Source organism: Protobothrops mucrosquamatus, unplaced genomic scaffold (genome assembly GCF_001527695.2).
Source record: "Protobothrops mucrosquamatus isolate PMUCROS unplaced genomic scaffold, P.Mucros_1.0 scaffold41, whole genome shotgun sequence".
NCBI classification, from domain to species: Eukaryota; Metazoa; Chordata; class Lepidosauria; order Squamata; family Viperidae; genus Protobothrops; species Protobothrops mucrosquamatus.
The window spans coordinates 860616-878981 of NW_015386423.1; the positions used below are offsets into that span (position 1 = coordinate 860616).

Consider the following 18366-nt stretch of genomic DNA (forward strand, 5'->3'; position numbering starts at 1 on the left):
CATAGCTTGCTCTTCAAAATACCAAAAATAATTGTCCAAGTCTCCACTTTTATTCACTTTATGGAGTTCTTGATGTCCTATCATGATTAGAGGAGGGCTTTGTCTGGAATCGATAGAAGTTAAAAAGCCTTTGATCTGCCCAGCCACCCAGTCTTTTTAACAGCCTTCTAATCTGGAGTCAGAGAAAGCCGTTTCCAGTTATAAAATACAATGTTTCCTTAAAAGCAATAGATCACTGACAGGAAACTGGAAAAGGCCCTGGAATTTAGCATCTCTGCCTGGCCAGGAAGATCTCTGCTTGATAAAGAAGATAACAAACAGAATATTTCTTCTAACCATCAAAACAATATTTCCTGCTTTCCCATGGTCACAAAAACATATTTCACTCACCTCAAAGGCTAAAAAATGTATACAAACCTTGCTGATGTGCCAGTCTGCTGTCAGCTGTTTCAGAAACAAGCTTTGCATAGTTTCTCACCCAAATAAAATAAAGAATCTTATTCCCAAGGAGCTGCTTTTTGCATCTTCTTTCCTCAGAGAAAGGAACCCAGGAAATTCTCCCAACAGAATGCAAGAACTCCATGCAGCTTTAGCACTTCCCTGTTAGAAAATGGAGCCTGCCTTCTCTCTTGCTCTCCCAGCCTTCTATTGACCATCAGTAGTAAGAAGCATTTTTATATTTCCTCCTTAAAATTGCCAAGAAGAAAAGGGCGAAAGTGTTATCCCTGAGTTCATCCCTGGGCCTTCTGATGAGCTCCCTAACACCAGGACCATCCAGCAGTCTTGTTCGCTATGCACTCCAGGCCCAGCACAGTGGCTGCTTGTTGGAAGAGCAAAGACCAGTGAGTGCTGAAGACAGTCAGGAGACTGGCAGTCGAGCCCCAGAGCCCCCCTCAATAAATGGAAATCCACCTCCATGGCCACATGTGGAGGTGGGAGATGAGGAATGGCAAAGCTTAGGTAGGTGTAAATGAGGGAGCTGTAACTTCTCTTCCAAATAGGCGTATGTGTTAAATGCCATAATAATTCCAGTCACTAACAGATATGTATCTGCATGGGCAAATTAATATTGTGAATATAATTTCAGGGGCAGTCCTACTTTTAGAATTTCTTTACTTCCTAAAGTGGGTAAGGGGCTTCTTGGCATGTGCGTTCCCATCCAAGGCTGCTCCATCAGGGAGCTGGGATGGAGGAATGGTGGGAGAAGCCTTCCCAGTCCAACTGCCCAGGGCAACGGCTGCCCAGTTCCCAATCGCCCCGTTTTGGAGAGGCGGGTGGCGTGTCAGCTGCGGGGAACGGAGCGACTCCTCCCGGCTGGCAGGCGGGGCCAGGCAGGGGCGAGCCAGCAGCCTTGCTCGGCCTGTGCGGAAGCAGGCGGGACAAAGGGAAGAGCATGGCGGAGCAGGAGCCGGAGCCTCTGCGCCTGAAGCGGCTGCACGGCGGCTTCTTCGCGGTGCCAGCTGCACACCGGGTGAGCGGACCCCGACTGCCCGCGCGCCCTTCGCGCTCCACTGCTAAGCCCTCCTTCCCCGCGCCCGGTCGGGCGGGCATATGGAGCCCGCCCTCACCTGCCGGGCGCCGGCTCGGTCAGCCTGCATATGGGACAGAGCTGCCCCCCTTGCCCCCCCACCGGCTGCTTCCCTAGCCCCGGACCCCCCCGCCCCGCCCTACCCGGGCAGCAGAAACCGCTTCTCACCGGCTCTCCTTTCAGCTGGGAAGATGCCGCAGCGTCAAGGAGTTTGAGAAGCTCAACCGGATCGGGGAAGGGACCTACGGCATCGTGTGTGAGTCCGGCCTGGGGATCTGCCCGCCGGGCTGGGAAGTGTTCGGGGCAGTGCCCGCCTGGCTCCCTGGGCGACCCAGGTTGGGCCTGGACAGGCTTCAGAATCCCCCCCCCCCCCGCTTCTCCAGGGAAAGAGCACTTACTGGCTTGGGATGTTACCCGGGAGCCCAAATCTCTGTGAAGCAGACCAGCTCCAAGAGACGGGATGAGGCTGGCAGAGCCACCTAAATGATAGGCAGCTTCTGCGAGGGTGGGGGGGTCAGAGTCGTTCCTTTGTGAAATGCGCTCCGTGGAGGAGAGGGTCGGGGCTTCCTGGGAACCTTGGCTGTCTTGCTGTTTCAGATCGTGCCCGAGATACACAGACGGGCGAGATTGTGGCTCTGAAGAAAGTGCGGATGGACAAAGAAAAAGATGGTGAGCAGAGCGGGCTCCTCGCAGGCTTGGCCCGGGGAGTAGCCCCAGCAGCACCCATCTTAGCTGGATCCTCTCCCCCGCAGGGATCCCCATCAGCAGCCTGCGAGAAATCACCCTGCTGCTGAAGCTCCAACACCCCAACATTGTGGAGCTGAAGGAAGTGGTGGTCGGCAATCACCTGGAGAGGTAATTCCCTGGGCAGATGGGCAAAGAGTCTCCTTGCTGCCCTCTTACCCAGCCAGGAGTTGGCGCTCTCTGCCCTGGGCTGGGAGGACAGCAGGCCCACCTGATGGGGGAAAAGTGCAAACATTGCAGAAAGTGCGGAGTGGAGGTGGGAGCAGCTGGGGGGGGAGGAGTGGATTCTCCTTCCCTCTTTAAGCAGAGGAAGAAGCAAAGGGAAGCATCCTGCCTGTCCTTGGGGCTCTTGGAGCAGGGTTCCTCTCCTGGCTGCTGCAAGAGTCATGCCTGCCTCAATTCCCCTTGCAGCATTTTCTTGGTGATGGGCTACTGTGAGCAGGACCTGGCCAGCCTCCTCGAAAACATGCAGGCTCCCTTCTCGGAAGCCCAGGTGTGTCCGTGGGGAGGGTGCAGCGGTTGTGCTTTGTGGTGGTGGTGCCACACTGGAGGAGAGGCCAGATGGTTGGGGGAATGGCTTTCATCCCAAATACAGGTAGTCCTCTACTTACAACCACAAGTGAGCCCAAAATTTATGTTGCTAAGTGAGACATTTGTTAAGTGAGTTTTGCCCCATTTTACAAACTTTCTTCCCACAATTGTTAAGTGAATCACTGCAGCTGTTAAGTTAGTAACCCAGCTTTTAAGTGAACTTGGCTTCCCCGCGGATTTTGCCTGTCAAGGTCACAAAAGGGGATCCTGCGGCCCCTCTGGGACACTGCAATTTTAATAAATATGAACCAGTCGGCAAGCTAATCCAAATTTTGATCAGATGACTATAGAGGTGCTGCAATGGTCGTAAATGTGAAAAACAGTCATAAGTCACATTTTTCAGTGCCATTGTAACTTTGAATGGACACTAAATGAACTGTTGTAAGTCAAGGACTGCCTGTAGCTGTCCCAACTTTTAGAACTGGGCCAATATGGCAGGGAGGTGCATGTTCCAGTGTATGCAAGGTATTAACAGAGGGCATTGCCTGGTACACTGGCAAGAGCCAGAGCTTTCAAAATGGAGATAAAATACAAGAAAATGACAGAATAAATCCAACAAAAACAACAGTGGGGCAAGCATCTGAAAAGCGCATTTTAAAACTTCACTTGATGCTCCAAAGTCTACAGTGCAGAGGAACCTTTGGGGAAAGGGTGGTGTCAAGACACAGCCTGGCACATTGACATGCGATCTGCTTTGTCTGAATGGGCCTAATTTGTTCACACATTCCCAAACATGGTTTGCCTGGTGTGGGACAGGGTGACCGGCACAATGTGTGTGATGCATGTGCAGTTTCTTAACAAAAGCTGCTCCTGCTAGCATCCAGCACAGGACAGGTAGGTCAGAGGCCCTCTATTGATATTCCTTTGTTTGCCCGCCTCCCTACAGGTGAAGTGCATCATTCTCCAGGTTCTCCATGGCCTTCAGTACCTGCACAACAACTTCATCATCCACAGGTGAGAAGGGCAAGGATGGGCCAAGCAGGAGCAGGGAGCGGTGCTAGCACTGGTGGCCTGAACTCGACATGCCCAGCCCCCCCCCGCCTTCTACATACCTGTGTTTTGTCAACTAACAGGGACCTCAAGGTGTCCAACTTACTCATGACCGACAAAGGTTGCGTGAAGACAGGTGAGTCTTTGGCGACAGCACTGCAAGTACCACATGCTCAATTCAGTTGCTGGAGGTATAAAACAGCAAGTCCCCTGACCTCTCTGTGCCGTCTTCTCCTGCAGCGGACTTTGGGCTGGCTCGTGCTTACAGGGTTCCCCTGAATCCGATGACTCCAAAAGTGGTGACACTGTGGTGAGCTGGTTCGACCCCTTTCCCCAGGAGCACCGCTGGCCCCCTTCCGATACAAGCAGGCTGGGCATTGGGTGGCTCTGAAAACCCTCCTGTCCGGAGTGCCCTCACTCTTTCCTTCCCCTTGTAGGTACCGGGCTCCTGAGCTCCTCCTAGGCACGACCACACAGACCACAGCCATCGATATGTGGTGAGGAAAAAAGACCCCCAACCTCTCCGAGCGCTGGGTGGGCTGTGGCTGAGGGGGAGGTGAGCTGAACGCTTTTCTGCAGGGCTGCATTGCAGGAGTCTGAAGAGCGAAGCGGAGTGTGCCCAGGAGGGCTGCTGGGTGAGGGTCTCGACACTAACCCCGCCTCTGCCCTGTAGGGCGGTGGGCTGCATCTTGGCGGAATTGCTGGCCCATAAGCCTCTGCTGCCTGGGAGCTCTGAGATACAGCAGGTTGACCTGATTGTGCGTCTGCTGGGCACTCCAAACGAGACCATCTGGCCTGTGAGTCCTTTCCATCCGCTGCTCTTCCTTCCTTTGTGCACCGTCTTTGCTCTGGTGTTCACAATGAAAACAATTCCCACATCACAGTTTGTTTGGCTTGCCTTAGCATGCGGGCTGAGGAATTCTGGGAGTTGAAGTCCATGCCTCTTAAAGTGGCCAATCCAGATAGGCAGCAGCCAAAGATTCGCTTCTGGGTGTGTCCCCCGCCCCTTTTCCAGGGCTTCTCCAAGCTGCCCCTGGTGAGCCAATACACCCTCCGCAAGCAGCCCTACAACAACCTGAAGCACAAGTTTGCCTGGCTGTCCGAGGCCGGACTTCGGCTCCTGAACTTGCTCTTCATGTTCGATCCCAAGAAAAGGTAAGTGGCCTTGCCTGCCCTGAATCCTTTTGGGGGGAGCCACTCTGCCCCCCCAGCAGACTACCAGCTGTCCAGTTAAGCTGAAAATCTGCCCACTTTGACGGACACCCCCCCCCCCGATTTCACAGGGGCTGCCCCACAGGGAAGATGTTGGTTCCTCAGAATGGGGCTATTCGGCTTAGGCCTTCCAGGGAGGGGGCAGCAGAGTGGCTGCAGGTCAGGCTTGGCAAGGAGGGCCAGGAGGGAGAGATCCCTCACTGCCACATTTCCTTCACAGAGCAACAGCCGGAGACTGCTTGGAGAGCTCTTACTTCAAGGAAAAGCCATGGCGTAAGTGGCCTCTGAGCCCCCTTCCTGCAGGGCAGGGCCCCCTCCTTCTCCAGGGCCTGAGCCCTCTTTTCCCTTCCAGCCTGCGAACCGGAGCTGATGCCAACTTTCCCCCATCATCGCAACAAGAGGGCTGCCCCGAGCACGGGAGGGGAGTGCCTGGGCAAACGTAGCAGACCCTGAGATGGTGGCTTGGAGGGCATCTAAAAGGTAGGGCAGGCTCATAAAAGAACAGGTGGGTCTTCGCACATGGTATTTTCAGGGATGCCAACACAAACATCAAAAGTAGGTCAAATCAGGGCCAGTTGCTCCCTTAAAAAACTAGATAAAATGTACATTTTAGTTATCTATTCTCGGTTAAATCTGCGTATAGATTCTGCATTTCCTTAAACGGCCCATTTTGTTTCCTCCCCTTTCACAAGACCAAAAGAACTGGGAATGTCTTTTTGAAGAGGGGTGTGTGTCTGTCTGCCACATCTGCAATCAGTTCTCCTGTCACTGCCTTCTTTCACCCATGCTTGTTTTCTGCAAAGCGCTTTTCAGGGGCTGGAGATGGGCCAGCGATGCAGGCCCTGGGTGGAGGAAAATGGCTGTGTGTCCAGGACCCTCTTGCCTTTCATGGAGACTTGCGTCAGCAGCAAAGCACCACCCCCTCCTCCTCTGTGCCCTGGAGGGGATCCTCGGTCCCTCCGCCCTGTGGCTAAAGGTTGCAGCTCAGCCTGAACCTCCCAGGAGCAACCAGATCCTTTTCTTCTCTCAGCTCTATCAAAAACAAGCAGCTGCTCTGGATGTTGAAAGAACAAGCAAAGCATTCCTGCTCCAGCAGTGAAGAGAGGAGAAAACCTCCAGGCCTGCAACGTTTCTGAAACTGCTGCAAGTTAAAGGGCACGTGGAAACCACCAGCGCCCCCCCTCCCCCTGGCAGACCTCAGGATGCCTCCTAGGCTTGGAGTGGGGGCCTCCCAAGGAGCTGCTTCTCGCCCTGGCTCGGCTCCCTGACCACTTTGGAAGAAGGCCCCTCGTTTCAATAAAGACTTTTCTACCAGCCTGAGGACTTCTGGATGCCTTGTCAGTAGGGGTATAAGAGATGCCCAGGCCCCAAGTGGCTCCTGTGGGAGATGGGAGGCTGTGCCAAGCCCCAGCAGCTCCATCTCCAGATGCTGCTTTGCCCTTGCCACACTCTGCGCACCGGCTGCATAGGGCGCTGCTCCAGCTGCCTGCTTCCTCTCTGCTTCTAGGCTGTAAATAGATTACTTGGGGGTGGAAGAGATTCACCTTTCTGCTTCCGAGGATGAAACTCTGGCAACTCTGCAACTTAGAAACGGAAGCCACCCGCCTCTCATGCCCAGAGGCAGCAGTAAGGAGCTTTGCTCTCCCTGAGCCCATCTGCCAGAGGGAATTTTGCCAGGGCCCCCCAAAATGGTGCCTGAGCTCACTCTGGAAACAGGAGGTGACCCCTGCAGCCATCACCAGAGAACCGGCTGCTGCTCTTCCCTTGGCCTTGGGCCCAAGAGCCTGGTCTCTGCTGCTTTCCAGGACAGTTGGCCGGAGGGGGGCGGGAATAGCTATTCCTGTTGTGATGCTTAGGCAGGTCCAAGTGAGCCTCTTCGGGAGGGGCCGGAAGCTCTTGGCCAGCTGAACAGAGGAAGGGCCTTCCAGCCCTGGAGCCGAGAAAAGTAGACAACGGGAAGGGGTCCAGATATCTAGAAAATCAGGTAGCTTTTAGTTAAGTTTATTACAATTGCATCTTTCGTAAGATATCAGCAAAGTCGCCACTACCACAGGGTCCATTCTGGTTTTGTAAAAATGCTGCCAGCAGTTCCCGCCTAGCTTGCTGCTTGAGCAGGAGGTTCTTCTCTGGCCTCTTCCCTATGCAGGAGTTCACAGAACAAACCAGAGCAGCCTCCGGCCACACAGATCCCAGAATGGGCGAAGGAGAGTGGCCAAATTTTGGAATGTCCAAAAGGGCTTCACAGAAAAGACGTGCCTACAGAAATCCAATCCTAGAAATCAGGGTTCCTGGCCTGAGGTCTGCTCCCCACCTGCCACCTCCAGACTTCACAGGCATTGGACTTGTCCTTAATCAAACCTGGACATAGCCATCCTGTCTCCTTCCCTTCAATCCTCCATCAACAAGGTCTGATCTGTTAAAAGGGGGGGGGGGGCTTGCTTTTGACTCTGCCCTGCCACAGGCCAGAGGAGGGAAGCAGACTTGGGGGGCACGATCCTCAAAGGCCTCGCAGGCTGTGGGGCTCTGTGTTCCAAAGCCCAGCCGGGTGTCCCAATCCTACTGCCAGGGCCCTCCTCCCTCCTGCAGCAGCCTGTCCACCTCTGTTCGTTGCAGCCACAGGCGCTGCTGCTTCTCGCTCTGCAGCTCTTCCACGAGGTGGTGGTGGTTCCGGCAGAGTTGAACCCCGTCGCAGCTGCTGACGTGCAGCAACCGGCAAGTGTTGCAGCAGGAGCAGGGCAGGGCCCCCGGGAGCAGGCAGGAGTGCATCTGATAGTGAGCCGGCTCCGGGCTGAGTCCCTGAGTGCTGCTGTGCAGGCTGGCTGGGCTGAGGTGGAGGCTCCTGGGTTGCCTGGACGGAGGAGAGGCTGGGCAGCTTGTCCCCTGCGAAGAGGGCTCGGAACTCTCATAGCCCCCCAGGCCAGAGAATAAGAACGAACTCCCCAGCTGAGCAGGGAAGTCCATCTCGGAAGTCCTGCTGAGCTCCCGCCTCAAGGAGATGAAGGAGAAGGAGGTGGTCAGGTCAGGCTCCTCGGAGCCCAGGAGCCCATTGCCACAGGAAGACTCCCGGCTCCAGGGGGGCTCGCTCCTGCACTCTGCTGGCGGCTGTGGGCTCCGCCTCAGGAGCCTGGGGCTGCCGCACTCACTGAGAGAGGCGGCTTCCTGGCCCCAGAGCCGGCTTCCAGCAGGCTCCCTGTAGAAGCTGTGCCCTTCGGTGCTCTCGCGGTAGAGATCAAGCCCGGCAGCCAGGTCCGAGCGAGCCTCGCGGCTCCGTGGCCACCGTGTCAGGCTCTGCAGCTTGGCCACACACCGCTCCAGGCTGCCCTTGGCCTCCTTTCGAACCTTCAGCAGCTCATCAGGCGGCACCACCTGCGGCTCCAGTTCTTCCACAATTTTTGCCAGGATCTCGCACTCCACTCTGGCTGCAAAGAAGCAGCAGGCTGCACAGAGCAAGTTGGCACCCGGCGGCAGTCGGGAATTCACCAGGTGCAGACGGTCTTGCTGCACGTAACCCAGTCGTCGGAAGCTCCGAGCAAGGTCGGCTTCTGGCAGGACCCCCTGAAGGACGTGGACGTAGACCCCCGAGAAGGTCTGCAAATAAAGGTGTCCATCAGTCCCTGACCCTTCCAAACCCCCTCCTTTGTTGCCTGCCCCATCCCAAAACAGAATTCACCTTAATAGTGGCAAACTCTTTGCGCCACGGGAAGAAATACAGATTGACTGCGGCCAGCTCCAGCACCTCAAAGGCCCTGCCCAGATCCTGGAGGGCCCCTTTCAGGTGCAAGTGTCCCCGCAGGGCAGTGGCCAGCGTGGCCAAGGTGTCCTCCCCATCCAGGCTGCAGTGAAGCTCCGGGTCCTCCAGCAGGTGATGCCACAGCAGCTCCTTCAGGGAGGCATCGCTGCAGGCCCCGACGTGGCCCCGGCGGAAGTCCCTCTCCAGGCACCGGCGATACTCCTCCTGCAGCCCCGCTCCGGGCTTCATCCTGCGGCGGGGAAACGCCTCAGCCCACCTGCCCAGGGCAGCGGGGCCGACAGGATGCGCCCCGGCCGGTCTGGGGCCTGGGAGGAGAGAGCCGCCGCCTCCGGCCGAGGGGCAACCCGAGCCAGGCGCAAGAGCCGGACGGGTGGGGCCCCTTCTCTGCCCCGGCGGTGGGGAAGCTCCGCCGCTCACCCTCAGGGGCGGGCCGGCCTCTTCCTCCGCCCGCCCGGCAGATGCCCAGACGGGGCAGGCGCCCTCCGGGGCCGCCCTCCGGCTCCTGCCCGATGGGCCGAGGGCGCGCGCGAGGAGAGGGGCGCCGCGGGGCGCCGGGCCGNCGGGGGCCTCGGGTTGGGGGCCGCGGCGGGGGGGAGGGCGCTGCCCGAGAGCGCCGCTGGGGCGGGTCCGCCAGTTGGGATTCGAACTCGCGCCCCGCCGCTCACCTGCCGATGCCCGCTCGACGCTCCCAGCTGCTCTCGTTCCGGCGCCCCCGCGGCTTCCGGCCCCGCCCACGCAGGAGGAGGTTGCGTCACACGGGGGGCATTAACTCCTTCAGCACTCGTGGGCCCAGCCGCTCCTGGGGGCGGGGCGTGTCCCGGGAAGGAGGCGCCCGTTGAAGGGTCGGCTCCGCTCGGCGGGGCCCCGCCCTCCCGGCTGAGCGAGGCGGACCTGGAACGGGGAGGGGGAGCCGCCCAGGTCGCGTCTCCAAATGCGGCGGGCCGGTTCTCGCACGCAAAAAGGCGGCCAGCCGGAGGGACTTATTCGCCCAAAGCCGCGGACGGCCTCGCAAGGGGAGGTGATGGCGCAAGGAGGACCCTCACTGCGGAAATGGGGCATCCCGCCTTTGCCACCCGCGCGAGATCTTTCAAACGCCGCCACCGCCGAGGGCCAGTCTTCGGGGCCGAGGCTCCGCCGGTCACGCCGCCGCGCGCCTTGGGACGTGGTCCCGGGGGCAGCAGCCACGGAGCCCCTGCGTCGCACCCCGCCCGGGGCTTCGTGCCTGGTTGCAAAGGGGGTTCCGATTCTGCCCCCCCTCCCGGCTGTAGGATGAGGGGGAAGCCGTCTGTGGGGTGGGATTGCTTCGGCTGCTGAGCCCCCCCTCAGAGTGGCTCCATCCAGCTCCCATCTCTGGGGAAGCCCCGCGGGTGGTTGTGCAGGGGCCGCTGTTGCAGTGGACCAGCTCCTGAGCAGTCCAAATGACTGCCCCCCATGCCCCTCCCAGGGTAAGCCTGACAGGGCACAGCTGCCCACCCACCACCCCAAGAAGCACAGCCAGCCGAGTGGGGAGAAGTCAAGCTTTATTCCCAAAGAGCATTCAGGAGTGAAGGAAAGACGGTAGCGCCAGTCAGTGGACGGTCAGGCAGGGACCCAAAGGGCCCCCACCCAGGAGACGGTGCAGGGTGCCCGAATTTCAAGGGAGCCCGCTTCCTAGGATGCAGTGGGGATCTCTCAGGCCCTCCCGTGGCCCTGCCCAACTGCACTCTGCAGGAGGAGGGCTCCGTCTGCCTTCCCCACCTGCCCCCTCATATGGCTGCCATTTGGTTCCCCCAAAGCTGGCGGCACGGAGGCTTGTGCGAATTCCTGCCAGCCACTCAGCCTTCCTGCTTCCTGTCTTCTCCCTCAAGCTCTCCTCTACATCAGTAGACAACGCACCACAGACGAACCCAAAGAGCAATGCAAGAAAGGATGGGCAGCCAGGCCCATCCCCAGCCTTCCCTTTACTCCATAAAACCCCCAACAGAGGCAAGGAAAAAGTGGTCCCATGCTGTGCAGGCCCACAGGTTGAAGCAGCTGCCCTACAGGAAAGGGGCCATGCGGGGCAGGGGGAGAGAGGGGACACGCCAGGTCAGCAGGCTCCCATCCCTGCCTCCGGCCTTCCCTCCCAAGGAAGAGGCTGCCAGGTGGCCAGGATGGCTGGCTTGCCTTGCAACTGAGAGAAGGGGGGGGGGCTACAGCAACTCTTAGTGTAATGTGGGGAATGAGATGCAGCCCACCCCTTTTTTTCATGCTCAAGGCAGAGAAGCAAAGGCAGGCTCAGCTGTTATGGGGGGGGGGGCAGCTAAGCATCTTGCAACACACCAGGACAGAAGCCACAGTGCCAGAAGACCTGCAGGGCAGGACATATGCTAGTCAATGTTGGGCTGATACCAAAGTTTACGTGCACCCCCTCCCAAATATTGTGCAATAGTAGTCCTAGGAGGGGTGCCTGGTCCAGCTGGTCAGTTTCCCTTTGCAGTCCTCCAAAAAGCATCCCCAAGGAGCAGCGAGGCAGGAGGGAGGGGTAGCCCCCACCACTGGGAGCTCCGTTACTTCCGGAGCACCGGCCCCTGCAGGCTCTGGACGTAGGAGAGGGCGCTCTGCAGGGAGGTCAGGCAGTAGCCCTCTTCCCCAATCAGGTACCTGGGAGAAAAAGGGAACCGGTCAGTCCTGGGGCGGGGGAGGGAGGCGTTGCTCAAGGGATCCACAGAAAACAGTCCTCCCCCCCCTGCTCACAGAGTCCCTCTCCTCCCTCAGGAAAGTCCTTTTCCACCCCACCGTCACATATTTGCAGTGTGCTATTAGGAGCAGCAACTGCTGGCAGAGGGCAACGGAGTCATATGCCTGGTGACAGGGCAGCCCAACTGCAGGGCAGGGACAGCGGCCTGCCTCCCCTCCCGCCTGGGGCTTCTGTCTGGGCCCTGAAAAGGGCCTCGTGCCTACCCTTCATGGATGAACTCTTCCAGGGCGGCACACTCAGAGACCAGCTGGGGCAAGTTGCTCTGGAGGACCACAAAGGAGAGGATGGGCAAGAGGTCGTCTGCACCGCTGCAAAGGGAGGGCAGACCGAGTCAAGCCTGGCTCCACAGCCGGCAGTGCCGGGTGACAGTGGTGCCAGGGACTCCTGCAGCAGTGCTGCTTTCAGGGCAGGGCCTGCCCAGTGAGGGGCAGGGATGGCTTCAGAGCTAGGCATCCCATCCGGATTGGACGCTGCAGTCGAGTACTCACATAGCAGCGGATGCCGGGTGGAGTCGGCTCCCACAGTATTCCTCCGCACATTCACAGATGACGCGCAAAGTCCGCACTGAAAAGACAGAAGGGGGGGGGATGAGGAGGACACGGCACACAGCTCTGTGCACAGGGAAAGTGGGCCGCTTCCCTTCCCCCTCCCAATTCCCACAAGCATTTCTTAGGGCAGCCCTTCCCCGGCCTTTCGGGCCAAAGAGCAGGGAAGGCAGCCCACTATTTCCAGGGAGTTCTCAGCCCCTGGTAAACTCCGACCTCTTGATCCTCCAGCCAAACCAGCTAGCCTTTCCCTCCCAATTAGAAAGTCGAGCGTGTCTGGGGGGGATGAGGCCAGAAAAAGTTGCCGGGCTAACTGGGAAAGCTCTCAGAGCAGCTGAAGCGCTGCCTGGAACCGAATGTGGGGAGCCCCCCCAACCCCAATGGGTGAATCTTGGGCTCCCTCCGGATTCCAGCCTATCCCAGTTTGGCCCCCTTGGGCTGCAGCTGCTACCAGGCCTCACCGATGCACTCCAGCTTCCTCTGCGGGCAGCTGCTGAGAGGGAGGAGCAGCAGCTCCTGCACGGCCGCAGCATATGGGGAAGGCCCTTCTCCCTTGGGCAGCAGCTTGGATGGGATGCCCATCTCAGTCGGAGCGGTCTTCCTGCGCAGCTCCATGCTCCTGGACAGAGCCTCTTCCTGGGCCCCGTAGACAGTCCTGGAGGGCAGGAAGGAAGAAGGGAGGAGCTGAGCAGACCCTGCTGGGCAGGCTCCCTCCCTTTCCTTTGCCCGGGCTCCTTGCCAGAAGACGGGGGGAGGGCTTTCTGCCTCTTCCTGCCCAGCAGCCCCCAAGCTCAACTGCCCCCTTTTCAACGGCACCATCCAATCATGATGGCAGGCAGCTGCTGGCTGCCCAGTCCCACCTGTACACAGTCAAGAGGGGCCCCCAGAGTGGGCCAAAGAAGGCTTCCTCCAGCCGCGCCAGGCACTGATCCTTGGCGGCCGCTGTGTTGAGGCCTTCAAAAGCCAGCAGCATCAGGGACAGCAGTCTGTCTGCAGAGAGGAAGCAGCCCACCTCCATCAGTGCGAGGGTCTAGGAAGGAGAAGTGCAACCTGCCCCCACTCCCATGGATTGGCCTGCAGCAGCCGGCAAGCTTGATCCACCCCCAGGCAGACCAGTTCCACTGAGGCCGCCTACACAGGGACCTCACCGATGGAGTTGTGAATGTCCTTCACGACCGCCTTGAGGGCCTCCTGTTGGGAGCCCTTCTTCCCAGCCAGAGGGTTTTGCAGGGGCCCTGCTGGACGTGCTTCAGAGGCTGACAAAAATTGCTCCAGGTCCTCAAAGGAGCTCTCCCGGTCAGCCGATGGGGGGGACACACGTCCTCCTTGTGGGGGAAGCAACAGGCTCTGGTCCTCGATGAAGGGGGTGCCAGAGATGCTATGACGGAGGTTCAACTTGTTGTGTTCCTGGACAGAAAACATGGAGTGCAAGCTTTGGGACGAGCGCAACCGCCGTCCCTCGGTGGCCGATGGCAGGAAGGCCTCAGCATCCAGCGAGGAGGAGAGGGACCAGCCGCGCGAGACGTCTGTCCTGCTTTGGCTGATGAGAGGATAGACGCGGTTGTAGACCGAGCACTGCAGCTTCTTCAGCAACTGGCAGACAGGATGATCTGCAAAGCTGGAATCAAGGAAGGAGCCGTTACCGAACCTGGCTGGGGTCCACTCCCTCAGGAAACGGGGCGGCAGGAACGACCCCCCCTTTCCCCCTTGCTCTCTCTGCAGGGACCGCTCTTGTACACAGAGGAGGAACCCGCCTCGTCTGAAAGAGGCTCCAGCAAAGTCCAGCAGCTGAATGTCCTTCTGTCCCTCCAGGCCAACTCAAAGGTCCGCTAAGGGAGAAGGGACCCAGTGGAGTTCTTGAAATTATGGTCCCCACCACCCCTCGGTCTCATCCCGCACTGGGGGTTTGTGCATTTTGCCTGAAGGTACCTTGCAGACCAGAGGCTTCGAAAGCAAAGACCTTCCTGCTCCACACCTCCCTACCTGAGCAGGTGCGAGAGAAGCTTTGGCACCAAGGACAGATCACTGGGATGCTCCTTCAGCTGGGCCTTCCACATCCTCGGCCAGTCCTGGGAGGGGGATAAAGCAGAGAACACTGAGCTACAGCCCCCCTTTCATCTCTCTCAGACCCTCCCAGTCTCCTTCTTGGGGACTTTTCGAATGAAGAAGCACGCTGGAGCCTGCTTACTTACATGGTCCTGCTCATACTCCAGGATAGCCGCGTAGATGGCCCGCTGCTCCTGCTCTTCTGGGGTCAGCACCGCATTACTGGAGAACCTCCTAAGGGGTGGAAGAACACAGGCTCGGAGGAGCAGTTGGGCCCCCGCCCTCCCCACCTGTGAGTGGAGAAAGAGGGCCAAGCATCCCAGGCCCAGCTGACTCGCCTGTTGGCAGCTTCCTGCAGCCGCAACCGATGCTCCTCCATCTTCCTCTGGAGCTGGGAGGGGGCAGAGTCAAGGTCCTCCTCAACAAGGCTTCAAACTTCCCCAGATATTCCCCACCCTGGGGCCTCTGGCCAGACAGCAAAGGCAGTTGGGCCAGCGCCAGTCCAGCTCAAGTGGGGAGAAATGACAAAGGACCAGCCAGCTGCAGGGACAGCCAAAGAGAAATCAGAGGAGGCGGAGCTTAGCCGCCCCGGCGTGGTCCACCCAAAGTGAAGTAGGATGGGGATCTGGGATGGGAGACCACTATGGAATCCCAGGACTATGGACTAGTCTCCTGTGGGTTTGCCGCTCAGCCTGGGGGAGTTCTCCCTTCCTTTGCCACAGAAGAGCTAGAAAGGATACGGCCTCTTCCCGGGCTTTTGCAATCACCAAATTCTCCATCATCTGACGTTGCAGAGAAAGTGTCTGTTGAGCAAAAATTAGCAATAAAGCACAGTCCCCAGGACTGAACAGAGGACGAGGGAAAGGAACGTGCAACCAACCAACCAATCTTTGTTTTAAAGGGGAAGTAGAGCCTCATCTCAGCCTCCATTTCTTTGGCAAAGAGGGCTCCTGAAGTCTCCTCCCCCCCCCAAAAAATATGTGTGGGCCACATTGTCTGGCTCACACGGGACCTCAGAGGCCCATCATCGTCCCAGCCGGCCCCACTTGCCAGAGAGGTCTTCTGCACTGCTTGGTTGGGGTTCAGCCGGGCCAGCCGGGCCTCGTAGGTAGCTCTCAGCTTCTGGTTTTGCAGTGACGCCTCTTCCAGCGGGCTGAGTTCTCTGCTGCAGAAGGAGAGCAGCAGCAGCAGCTCCTTTGAGGGCTCTGTCACCTGGACCAGCTCCAGGCAGCAGGCTCTGGGCTCCAGCCCCCCAGCACCCAAAGCCCCCCTCCCAGCCCCCTCTTACTTCCTGGGGCTCTGCTCTTGAGTGATCTGCAGCTTTTGGAACATCTCAGGAGGCAGAAAAGGCGAAAGCTTCCTGCCTTCATCAGAAGAGACTCTGCGGTGCCGGGAAACCGGAGCAGGGCCCACCTTTTTCCCCCCCAGCTTGGCCTTGGCCTTTCCTGGAATTGGGGAAATAAGAAAAACACAGACAAAGCCCCGTTATGGTCAAAGCAAACACCTCAGGACTCACAGAGGGGCAAAACAGGCCAAAGCAGCAGGCCAGAGAGCAGGGTCCAAGGGAGAGGATTGCGAACCAGACAGCCAGGAAGACAAACACTGGGGCCGGAGGGCAAACCCAGCTCCCAGCCTTTGCATGAAAGCACTGAACACATTCCAATTATGAGGCAGCCCACGGGCTTCGGCATAACACAGATCAGATATCTGACCAATTAAAAAACAACAATCAACACTGGGTGTATTCTAGGCCGATCAGACCAATCTTGAGAAGCTAAGTTGGGTCAGACGCTGGAAGGACATTAGGCTAGTCTGGGAAACTGAAAAATCTCCCTGGAGGAAGGCAATCAAGCACCATTTCCATACCATTGCCAAGGAAAGGACTGGAAGGACTTGGGTAGCCAACGAGAGTGCGTGGCAACTTAAAGCGGCAGTCTCCAAACTTGGCAACTTTTAAGACTTGGGCTCTTCAATTCCAGAATTCTGGGAGTTGAAGTCCACATGTCTTAAAGTTGCCAAGTTTGGAGACCCTGACTTAGCGAAAACTTTATTTTAAAATCACCCCTTAGAGAGCAAGCCCTGCTAAGCAGTGAGACAAATGGTCGCTTTCCCACCTGAACCATCTTTGGACCAGGTCCCATTGAAGCAAGGCAGACCCCCTTCTTTTGTTCTGCTTGGTGAGAGGAGGGGGCTGCCTATACAACAAACAGAGCTCACCTATTTTAGAAGCGCTGCTCTTGGCTCTTTCCAGGCACTGCTCCGCTACCTTGAGCATCTTGGGGGTGTCAGGCGCCAGGTCATTTTCATCCCCTTCGGGACAAGGAATGTGTGATTGTGTCTGTCCAATTACAAGGGGATGCAAAACCCACCTCAAAAAGACCTCCAGGAGAGCTCAGTGCCAACCCTCTGTCCCCTCCGCCTGGCAGGACTTAGCCACTCTAGGACCCCTCCCCAGTGGGATTGCCCAGCTCCAGGAAAAGCCATTTTTGCCAACCATTCCTTCCCCAAGAACAGGAGACGCAGAGTTTCTCAACTAAGGGCTTTAAAAGGCATGTAGACTTCCACTGCCAGGATTCCCCGCTCAGAATGGATGGCTTTGGTCCTGTCATCCTCACAAGACCTGACCCGCACAACATCCTTTCTTGAAGCAGCTTCATCATCCAGGAGACCAGGAGTGGTGGGTGATCAGGTGAGGGTCTTGAGAAGGGAAGGGCCAAGCACTGCAGCTCCAAAGAAAATGATCTTGGGATTATTTAACTTATTTCTCAAGGTTACATCTTGTCAAAATGCCCCTACTCGGAAGTGGGGTTTACATGCTTTCTATTTTATTATGCTAAAGACACCAACTCTGAAGTTTCCCTAAAGAAAAGGTGGGCTGCAACCAAGCCCATCTCTTTCGGAAAGTCCCAGGTTAGGGAGGGGTGGGAAAAGCGGGGGTTACCAGTCGTGGCTGCCGCCTCTTCCAGGAGGACCTGGGCGATGTAGCTGATGCTCTTTAGATATTCCACGTAGGCTTCCTGCCGAGGAGAACAGTTCAGGGGGGTGAAAAGACAGCCCTATCCTTAGGACCACACCAGTTTCTGGCTGGCCTGGGTGGACAGCCTGTAGGCTGCAGGAGGCTTGCTTCATTGCACCCCCCCCCCACAAGAGGTCAAAAAGTGGGTTAGTGTATGGGCACTCCCTCCAACTTGGACCTGGTTGACCAACTGAATTAACTTGAAGAGGCCAATGCAGAATGCCAGGCCCTTCCTGGGAGGGGAGCCAAGGGAAGGGGGGGGGGTGTCGGCAGGCAAGAGCTTCCCAGCAGTTTGGCTGCGGGATGCTGCCGCTTGGCCCCAGCCTGGCCCAGGGACGCTTGCATCTCAGCTTCATCCATGATCAGATTCATGGGCGGTGGTGGTGGTGGGGGGTTAGGAATCTGGGCAGGGCAGGAGAGGCTCCCGGGCGCCTTCGGCCGCGGAAGGCGGAGGTTTCAGCTCTCCAGGCAACGGGGCCAAAACACCGAAGGCCCCTGAGGCGGAGGGCGAGCGGGCGGGGGGAGGAGGGACAGCAGCAGAGGGGCTGAAAGACCCCTTGGCCTCCCCTGGCCGCTGTCGCGGAGAGATCTGGGACGCTCCCCCGCCACCTCCCGGGAAACAAGGGGAGGGGCAGCCCGAGCAACGCCAGCAGCCCCCAGGCCCTTTCCTGAAGGGCCTCCGGCGCGGACGAGCCCGCTCCGGCACGCATTCCCGCGGACTCGGCTCCGACACCGGCGAAGGAGCCCCCCCCGCGCCGCTCACCCGCGGCCGGTCTCCGGCGTCCAGCTCCAGGGCAGCCTTGGCCAGCTTCATGGCGCCCTGCAGCGGCTTCACCGGCGGCTCTGCGGCGGCGGAGGGCGCGGCCGCCATGGCGGGGCCGGAACTTCGCCGCCGAGGAACGGTGGCCACTCGGACGGGGCCGGACTGGGGGCCGGGCGGACCTGCGGGCCGGAGCCGGTGAGGTCAGAAGGGGCGCGGCTGCCGCCGGCCCGGCTCCACCATTGCTCCGCAGGCGCCGGGGGGGGGCAGGGCGCCCGACCACCCGGGGGAGGAGCGCCCCTCGCTCGTGACCGGCCGCGCCCGGAGCGGCGGCTCGGCGGCCCCGGAGCGGCTGCCCCGTCTCTGGGCGGGGCGGGGGTCGCTCCGCGCATGGCAGGAAGGCCCGCCTGGGCTCCGCAGCCCCTCCAGCTCAGGGTAGCGCCCCCCGCCCGGGCCTGCGGGAG

At 58.7% G+C, this 18366-nt stretch overlaps 3 protein-coding genes across 4 annotated transcripts; 1 reads left to right on the top strand and 2 right to left on the bottom strand.

Annotated features, from left to right (window-relative positions):
- The first annotated feature begins 1359 nt into the window (after window positions 1-1359).
- Window positions 1360-6244, top strand: CDK10 (cyclin dependent kinase 10). Of its 2 annotated transcripts, none has more exons than XM_015811429.1 (14): window positions 1360-1471; window positions 1712-1784; window positions 2126-2197; window positions 2281-2383; window positions 2684-2765; window positions 3750-3817; window positions 3937-3989; window positions 4094-4163; window positions 4291-4350; window positions 4527-4650; window positions 4869-5008; window positions 5286-5338; window positions 5418-5545; window positions 5869-6244. In XM_015811429.1, exons 1-13 carry the CDS (start codon window positions 1394-1396, stop codon window positions 5516-5518), a joined length of 1077 nt encoding a protein of 358 aa, XP_015666915.1. In that variant the 5' UTR covers window positions 1360-1393; the 3' UTR covers window positions 5519-5545; window positions 5869-6244. The 2 variants fall into 2 exon arrangements, with proteins under 2 accessions (XP_015666915.1, XP_015666914.1); XM_015811428.1 differs by having other exon boundaries at window positions 1377-1471; window positions 6096-6244.
- A 1377-nt stretch (window positions 6245-7621) lies between these two features.
- On the bottom strand, window positions 7622-9044 carry SPATA2L (spermatogenesis associated 2 like). The gene is made up of 2 exons (XM_029283231.1): window positions 8736-9044; window positions 7622-8653 (listed from the first exon to the last, which is right to left on the bottom strand). The coding sequence occupies exons 1-2, from the start codon at window positions 9042-9044 to the stop codon at window positions 7622-7624; spliced, it is 1341 nt and encodes a 446-aa protein (XP_029139064.1).
- A 2040-nt stretch (window positions 9045-11084) lies between these two features.
- VPS9D1 (VPS9 domain containing 1) lies at window positions 11085-18013 on the bottom strand. Its single transcript, XM_029283239.1, has 15 exons — window positions 17906-18013; window positions 17068-17143; window positions 16344-16436; window positions 15415-15571; window positions 15177-15288; window positions 14867-14929; window positions 14465-14517; window positions 14273-14360; window positions 14064-14149; window positions 13229-13698; window positions 12941-13070; window positions 12542-12735; window positions 12024-12099; window positions 11739-11843; window positions 11085-11438 (listed from the first exon to the last, which is right to left on the bottom strand). The coding sequence occupies exons 1-15, from the start codon at window positions 18011-18013 to the stop codon at window positions 11345-11347; spliced, it is 1905 nt and encodes a 634-aa protein (XP_029139072.1). The 3' UTR covers window positions 11085-11344.
- Window positions 18014-18366: the final 353 nt, after the last annotated feature.